The sequence below is a fragment of the Coffea arabica genome, chromosome 1c (assembly GCF_036785885.1).
Source record: "Coffea arabica cultivar ET-39 chromosome 1c, Coffea Arabica ET-39 HiFi, whole genome shotgun sequence".
Classification (NCBI taxonomy): domain Eukaryota; kingdom Viridiplantae; phylum Streptophyta; class Magnoliopsida; order Gentianales; family Rubiaceae; genus Coffea; species Coffea arabica.
In genome coordinates, this window is record NC_092310.1 from 3,841,941 (window position 1) to 3,850,647 (window position 8,707).

At 37.0% G+C, this 8,707-nt stretch overlaps 1 protein-coding gene across 13 annotated transcripts; it reads left to right on the top strand.

The window, feature by feature from the left end:
* The first annotated feature begins 1,437 nt into the window (after positions 1-1,437).
* Positions 1,438-8,102, top strand: LOC113701072 (disease resistance protein RGA2-like). 13 transcript variants are annotated; one of them, XM_027222032.2, is made up of 7 exons: positions 1,439-4,768; positions 5,120-5,150; positions 5,457-5,532; positions 5,618-5,663; positions 6,785-6,870; positions 6,994-7,195; positions 7,314-8,102. In XM_027222032.2, the coding sequence occupies exon 1, from the start codon at positions 1,608-1,610 to the stop codon at positions 4,737-4,739; it is 3,132 nt and encodes a 1,043-aa protein (XP_027077833.1). In that variant the 5' UTR covers positions 1,439-1,607; the 3' UTR covers positions 4,740-4,768; positions 5,120-5,150; positions 5,457-5,532; positions 5,618-5,663; positions 6,785-6,870; positions 6,994-7,195; positions 7,314-8,102. The 13 variants fall into 13 exon arrangements, 11 of the variants coding, with proteins under 11 accessions (XP_071903846.1, XP_027077833.1, XP_027077685.1 ...); XM_027221884.2 differs by having other exon boundaries at positions 5,618-6,870; XM_027221958.2 differs by having other exon boundaries at positions 1,440-4,768; positions 5,120-5,532.
* The last annotated feature ends 605 nt before the right edge of the window (positions 8,103-8,707 follow it).

Sequence of the window (8,707 nt, forward strand, 5' to 3'; positions counted from 1 at the left end):
ATTTCAAATATCAAATACTTGAAGTTTGATCGTTATAACTTAACATGCATTGCAATACTGGTAATCGGAGGAGTTACAGTATTCGGCTTGATATCCTGGTGTATATTCGTGCTAGAGATATAAACAGTCATGGATAATTATGAGATGAGATCCTTCCGAATGCGTTAAGAGAATGCCTATAATGATCATTTATTCTCTTTCCTTTTCTTAATTAAAGAAATAATTGGAAAATAAAACAGCAAGTACAAAAATGAGTAATAACCCCCAGTATAGACTGGTACGATTCAATTCAACATTTTGTTCGTTCGGGTTTGATTGTGTCATAGCTCTATAATTCGGATGTAGTTTTATCGTTGGATGAACTGCATTGCTGAAATTGATCCTAAAAAAAAGACGGTAGGTACAGCTAGGCCGTGAGCAGCCAACCATCGTACTGTAAAAATTGGATAGGTTCGATCTATAGTCATTAGGGCCTCCTAAAAAGATCTACTAAATTCATCAAGTTGTTCCAAAGGATCAAAACGGCCAGTTATTAATGGAATATATGTGAATAGTGCTTTCTCCTTTTGGAATTTTGTAGAAATAATTAGAATAAACTGATATGCTGCGTTGTATTCATCTTTAGTGGTTTATGAGTTGGTTGCACTAATTTTCACAAAAAATATTTTTTTTCCTTAAATATCATTTATATGCATTATAAGCATGAGTTTGTTTGTTTATGTGCTAATCAATCTATAAATGACCATCGCACTGTGGTTGATTTTGTAGATAAATTTTCTAAAGCAGTTAGGTTGAACAATTGTTTAGGCTTCTATTGCCCCTTCAACAAGATTGAGGCAAACTCATTGTTCACATCACATCATTCTCTGTTAAACCTTATTAGCTAAATGTTATATAAAAAATTTGGATAAGTTTGAAGCAAATCCACATTTCAAGTTATTCTTTGCCAAACTTCGTTCGCCATAGCTATTAACAAAAGCAAAGAATATAATGCACAGTTGAAAAGGCTCAATGCTCAACATCAACAACATCAGAATCTGAATTAGCAAAATAATTAGAAGCCTAATAGACTTTTGTATTGACTATATATTTTTTTCCAAACATTAAATTTATTGAGACACAAAGGCGACTATTCACTAAATATATGTCTCTAGCTAAGAAGCAAAATTCAACATAGCTACTGTGGAATGAAATATGTTCCCAAGGATCGGTAATTAAGACCAAATTATGCTCTAATTAGTTCATCTTTCAAGGATTAACGAATGAAATATATGATAAGCAAACAAAAAATGTAATTGTCAGCCCTCAATGGAATAAGGATGAAGTTTCCAGCAAGACAGTTAAAGTGAGAATCCCAAGCAAGGAATTTCCATTTCAAAGCATCCAAGAAATTTAAAGTGAAGATGCCAAACAAGGAATGTATATTTCCATTGCAAAGGAAGGCATCAAAGTTAAGAATAACTCTGCACTTTTAAGCGACCAAATACCAATGCTCTTCTCTCTTTAACCACTTGTAACATTACCAACTTCTGGCTGCTAAAACCTCCCATTTAAAAAACCATCTTGATCTCAAGACTGAATCCAAGTTGTTTATTAAAAAGAAAAAAATGTCCGACGCTCTTATCAGCTCCACAATTCAGGTCACCTTGGAAAGGGCACTGTCTCTTGCCTCTGATAGGATTGGTTTGCTAGTTGGGTTCAAGAAGGATGTGGCCAGCATGACACTATCTCTTGGTTTTATCAAAGATGTCCTGGTTGATGCTGAGGGAAGGCAAAACCAAAGCAGCGGAGTGCAACGATGGTTGAGATGTCTGGACGAGGTGGCTTATGATGCTCAGAATGTGTTGGATGAGCTCCACTATGAATCTCTTCGTCACCAAGTGGAGTCCCGAAACCGGCACAAGCTAAAGGTATGCTGCTTCTTCTCCTTCTGTAACATTAATCTTGCTTTTCGTTGGAGAATGGCTTCTAAGGTCAGGGACATCAAATTTAAGTTGAATGAGATAAATCAAGAAGCCAACAGATTGGGGCTGGTCAGTAGGTTAGTGATGACAGCTGCCCTCCCTGCTGCTGTTGGAGACACAAGAAGTCGGCAGACCGACTCTGTTGTTGCTCCAATGATTGGAAGAACTGATGATGAATCAAAGATAGTGAAGATGCTGTTGAGCCCGTCTGAGAAGGTTGTTTCTTGTCTTCCCATAACTGGTATGGGTGGTCTAGGCAAAACAACTTTGGCTAAATCGATATACAACAACAAGCAAATTGATGCACACTTTAACAAAAAGATTTGGGTTTGTGTATCGAAAAAAGTTCCAATAGAGGAGCTTTTCAAACTCATATTAGTGCATTTGACGAAAGAAAAGGTTGAAGTGGATGTTAGAGACGTCATCGTTGAAAAAATTCAGAATCAACTTGGGGGAAAAAGATATCTCCTAGTCCTTGATGATGTGTGGGATGATAATCAGGCATTGTGGGATGACTTTTTCACCACCTTGAAGGGGCTCAATCCAACCAATGGAAGCTGGTGTCTGGTCACTACTCGTCTAGGTCCAGTGGCACACAGTGTGTCTAGAGTTTTGAGGATGATGGAAAATGAACCCTATCCATTAGGAAAACTACCTGATGATCATTGTTGGTCTATCGTAAAAGAAAAAGTAGTTGGAGGGGAAGAAGAACTTGATGAACTAAAAGCAATTAAAAAGAGAGTAATCAAAAGATGTGATGGTCTACCATTGGCTGCAAGTGTAATCGGAGGCCTATTATCTTTAAAGAGAAAAGAGGAGTGGCAATCAATTTTGGAGAATAGGCTTTTGAGTTGGAGTGCAGGTGGAGATCATGTGAAGGAAATACTTGAGTTTAGTTTTGATAATTTGCCATCTCCATACATTAAGAAATGTTTTGCATATTGTTCTATATTTCCTAAGGATATTGAGATGAAAGGAGATATGCTAATCGAACTTTGGATGGCAGAAGGTTTCCTCCAAGTAGACATCAATAGCCAAATGATGATGGAGGAAATTGGAATGAATTATCTGAGAATTTTATTGCAGAGTTCATTGTTTGAAGAAAGAATTTATCAGTCGATAACATATTATGTGATGCATGATTTGGTGCACGACCTTGCAGGGTCAATGTCAAAGTCTACCAAAGTCATTAATAATGGAGATACACATATCGTAGACAGTGGTAATCAGATTCGTTACCTTGCAATAGACTCATCTGGTGGCAGAGAAGACAGAGAAAAACTTCTGGAGAGTCTATCAACTTCAATTCATACATTGTTCATCGTAAATGGTGACTTATCTGGCGATATGTTAATGAAGTTGAAGAACTTGTATGTCTTGAGTTTGTCTCGTGCAACAACTCAAGAGCTACCAGTCTCAATTGGCAAATTGATACATTTGCGGTATTTTAACATTGAGTTTTCTGCAATTAGTATTTTGCCAAACTGTATTTGCAAGCTTTATAAGTTGCAGACATTGACCCTAACCAAAGCTGTTAAAGATCTTCCGAAGGGGATGTGCAATTTGATTAGCTTGAGACATCTCTATTATTATAATGATGATGAAGAATTTCAAATGCCGCTAGGGATGGGACGACTGACTTGCCTCCAGACACTAGAGTTCTTTAAAGTGGGCCTAGAGAAGGGTCGACGAATTGGAGTGCTTGGAAGCTTGAAGAACCTCAAAGGCAAATTAAGTATACACAATCTTCATCTAGTAAATGATAAGGAAGGAGCTGAAGAAGCAAATCTATCTGAAAAGGCAAATCTATTTAGTTTCCGACTTGTGTGGGCCTGGCCTTGGTATCGAGAAGACGACAACCACAATGACAAAGATGTGTTGGACGGCCTTCGACCCCACCCAAATTTGAAGGAGTTGGTAATTGAGAATTTTATGGGTGAGCAATTTCCCCGATGGTTAATGGAATTGCCAACAGCAACAACACTCCCCAAATCAGCAACAACACTCCCCAAGTTAGCGCGTTTGAAATTTAAATGCTGCAACAGATGCAGAGAACTCCATCCCCTGCAAAACTTTACATCTCTTAAAGAGCTAGTGATTAAAATTTGCTATGGGTTGACAAATCTGCCAGGTGTTATGCTACACTCTTGTACTTCTCTCCAGAAGCTTCGGGTGATTGGTTGCAACAATCTTATCTCCTTTCCGCTTGATTTGCAACAAACACCTTCTCTCTTGAAGCTGGAATTATTCAAGTGTCCCAAACTGAAAACAAGCATGACGCCCAAAGGATTTGGTTTCCTAACCGGATTAAGGCAGCTTACAATTGGTCCCTTCTCAGATGATGATGATGATCATGAAAATTCTTCACTTTATAATGAATTTGATTGGTCTGGATTGATATCCTCCTCCTCCTCTTCATCATCCGCACCCTGTCAACTAAGATTATATGGGTTGCCACACATGGAGTCCCTGCCACATCAGATCCAATACTTGACGACTCTCACAACACTAACGCTAGATGGCTTTGGAGGTATAAAAGCTCTGCCAGATTGGTTTGGAAACTTGGCGGCTCTTGAAGACCTGTATTTACGGAATTTCAAAGAGCTTCGACAATTACCCTCTGAGGATGCCATGAGAAGTCTCACCAAACTAAAACGTTTGTGGGTTTTACATTCTCCTCTGCTAAAAGAAAGATGCACTCCTGAGAGCAGCGGCCCCGACTCCCAGTGGTCCAAAGTTTCTCACATTCAAGACCTAGACATAATCCATTTTTAACCACTCATCTTTAGATCAAATTCAATCATGTAAGATTGTCTTTTACCAACTTTCTTAATTTGCTTTACAATCAATCTCCCCTTCTCTTCACCTCCCCCTCTGATTAACCTTCTCGGGAGAAAACCTAAAAAGTCCCCATGGTTATTTTCACAATTTTCTCTTCTCTCTTTTTATCATCCTATTTATTATCTTTCAAAGCTGCAGCATTAGCATTTCTTATCGGGTCCAAAATATTGTTGCTCTTCATTTACTCCTTACAAGTTACAACATAATACTCTTGTAACCATTAATTAGAATGACCCCAAGCACCTGTTCTGTTTCGTGCTTTGATGTTTTACTGTATCTCTATTCATATTCTGTTCTATGCTTTGTTTTTGTAGGATTGATAGAAGAATAGCTTTACGAACAGAGGTCAGAATTTTGAAGCTTTTCAGCACCGTCTAGTTTTGGCCTGCATTTCCTACAAATAGTCTATCAACGTTTAGAACAACTAGCAGTCTTGTTTTGTTTATTTTACGTGATCTGCTTCTGTGGATTTTAAGTTATTAATGCTAAAATCATCTCACTCTATTTAAAACAGTGATTTTAAGGGGACTGAACTTTTACCTCTTGATAATGAACTTGCATACTTATCTGAACTATTTGACTAGTAATTGCTCCATCAGAGTCATATATGATGGTTTTCTGGCTCACTTCTCCTTGATTTTGGCTTTTTAGCCATGAAGACAATGGTCAATTGAGGAGTTTTCACAGCTGTTGGTCATCACTTTCATGTTTTGGTTTAAAAATTCTGGTAATTTTAGATATGCTTCTCTTCTTTCACTGCTCAGTTTTGACTTTTAACCACTTTAATATCTAATATATTACATATAAAACAGAAGAAATCTTGTCGTCGTGAAGATATTTTTGAGGTATCCAAGGAAGGTGTGTACTGTTTGAGCAATGAAGTTGTATCTTCCAACATTCAACTCTATGTGCAATGGTCTGAAGCATTCTAGTAGTTAGTCAAGTTTGCTTGTTGTGAATTGCTGCTCTTAATGAATCCACCTTGATAGAGGCTTTTAAGCTCTCTCTGCTTTTATGCTTGTTGGTTGCTTCCTTTTTTAATGGTAAGTTTCTCCTTTTGGGGCTTTAGTTACAATGACAGAAAACCTGCAATTATCTGAAAATTTCCATTAGCTTTATTCTATGCTATTCGCCGGCTTGAGTTTGAATTTTTGTGCTTTGCAGTGATTTTAGACCCAAAACTCAACAGGGAACCTCATCAATGACTCTTACTTACTGTCAGATAATTTATAATGCCAATAATCTTCTTCCACTTCTTAATATTGGGTTTTAAGAAGTTTAATATCCAATGAATAAATTAAAACCTTTAAAAAATTGTCATGTTTAAGACTTTTTCAAGCAGCAGAGACTTGGTGGACTATCCTCTTCTGAAGTTTAAGTTAAAATGCCATGATTTGAGATTTTAAGAGTCAGAGTTGTAATTAGCTCTACTCATTGCATCTTGCTGTCTCAAAGAGTTTGCCTTCATGACAATTCTGGAGCTCTCTGCCTTTTGTGCTTGTGGGTGCTGCTCATTATCATTATTGTTATAGAACTTCTCATTTTCAGTGTTTTGAACAAAAACTAATATAGTTTCTATGGCACTTCTGGTACTTATAGATTGAGCAGAAAGATTTGATATCTTCCCACTGATTTAGGTTAGAAAAGCTATCTAAATAATTGACTAAACAAAAATGTCATGCAATTTCCAGTTAATTTTTCGTTTGCATTTCCTAAAAGTTACCCATCAATATGAAATAAGCACTAAGAGTTTCGTTTTGTTGATTTCATATATCTACTTTTGTGGATGTAAGATGTGATTGCTAAAGTGATCAGCTCTCTAACTTATGATTCTAGAGGGGGTAAATAATTGCTCCAGAGTTTAATCACCTCTTGAAGGTGCATTTATCAAGCTTCTTGAACCATTTGATTAGTGATTTGTTCGATAATTCTCATAGATGATGGTTGTGTCTCACTTTTCCTTGGTTATGATTTTCTAGTAGTAAAGATTTCAGGAGTTTTCAGAACTGTTGTTCATCAAATTGGTGTTTCGTTCTTCAAATTGGTGTTTCGTTCTAAGAGTACGGTAAGTTCAGATATACTGCTCTTCTTTTACTACTCAAATTTGACTTTTAACTACTTTGATTCTGAACATATTACAACCAAAACTTGAGAAATCTTCTCATAATAAAAATGTTCTTGGGAGCAGCCACGGAAGTTGTACCATTCATGCAGCAAAGCTGGACATACTTGTTAGAGTATCTTCTGACACAATCAAGTCTACGCTGCAAGTTTTGAAGCATATCGCTGTGGTTAGTCAAGACTGCTACTTGTTGGCTGCTGCTACTTGCTGAAATTATTTCATCCGCTCATTCTGCCACGTATACTTGCTGGTTGCTCCTGTCTTCATGGTAAGTTCTTATTTTAGTGTTTCAAATACAACAAAAATGTCATGCAACTATGTGCTGGCTTTATTCTTGACTACATGCTGTCTCGAGTTTCTTAAGTTTGAGTTTTTGTGTTTTGCAGTGATTTTGCACTCAAAGATCAACATTAACCCTGATAGCTCTTACTTACTATCCTTGGTACTTTTAATATGATCCCTTGCTGATCAAGATCCTGTTTCAGTCAGATCAGATGAAAACATCGGGGATGGAATTCCCTTTTGCTCCCTGTCTCGGATGGCCAAAGCCTAAGATCTTCCCTGTTGGCATGGTTCTTTTAAACTATCATATCCAACCTATTCAGCAATTTGTAGAATGTTAATGAGGTGCTATTTTACTTCTTTTTGGAACTCAATTTGCCATATCTTCCTTACTGCTCGTAGTTCCAAGTAGCCGGTATTTTGCAACAGAAAGATGTGGATTAGCTGAACCCTGATAGCTGCTTGCATCCTTCTCGAAGTTGTATCTTAGCTCTATAACAGGCAACATATTTTTTCTCAGTGTTCTGCAGTTGACTACAAGTTGTGCCTAATGATACTTTTCCATTGCTCCTTGTATCTGTAAATCTCAGACTGGACTCAGAGCACAAAGAATCAATCAGCTTGAGCCCTTCTATTTATGTTAATCAGAGGGCAATTTAGAAAACTGAATTGCTAAGGCACCAATTTCTATTCAAGAAAGGATCCCACTTGGTGGATGGGAACGTTGGAGAGATGAAATTATGGAAATCAATTGAACAGGATTATATGGTCAACCTTAGTTCATCACACTGACATTTTACATAGCATCTATTTGTAAAATTACTTCTATGTGAACTTGTCTCCTTGTACATCAATATTGTTCCATGAAGCAATAATGTGACATGGATCTCACACATCTTGGCATCAAATCCTATTCATTGCTAGCTCAGGATATGTTACAATTAAAGCATTTCTACTTTTCTATGCCTCTAAGACTTTGACGGCCAATATAAGTAAATCATCTCATATCTGTATCAGTATAGAAAGTGATTTGAGGTTCAATAATAATAACAATAATAATAATTAGTTACGTAAAAAATGCATTTCCTCGTAAGTGCTGCCCTCCCTCTTCTCCCTCTGATTCTAAGCATTCCTTTTTCCCTTATTCTTTGTTTTTTTCTTTTTAAATTTCCGAGCAACGTAACTGGTTTCAGCAATTTCTACTTAGTTCTTGAACTGCATTCGGAATTTCTTTTTCCCTTATTCTTGAACTGGTTCCAGCCTATCTCGTGGTGGTAGCATTTCATGGTTAGAATGGTAGATAATTCGCCTTTTTCACTTGACGCTGGGAAACTTATAAGGTTAAGAAACTACAGCAAAAATTATGCGTAAAACCCAGAATTCGCCAATGTTAGACAAGTGCATGGACGTTTATGAAGTTCAAATTTTGATCACCAATTCGAAATTTTGTTTGTTTCTCTTTAATAGTAAGAGTTATGCATTGAAATTATTGATGGGA

What these genes read in the sequence shown, in the direction of transcription:
- LOC113701072 (XM_072047745.1), top strand. Translation starts at nt 1,608, where the DNA reads ATGTCCGACGCTCTTATCAGCTCCACAATTCAGGTCACCTTGGAAAGG.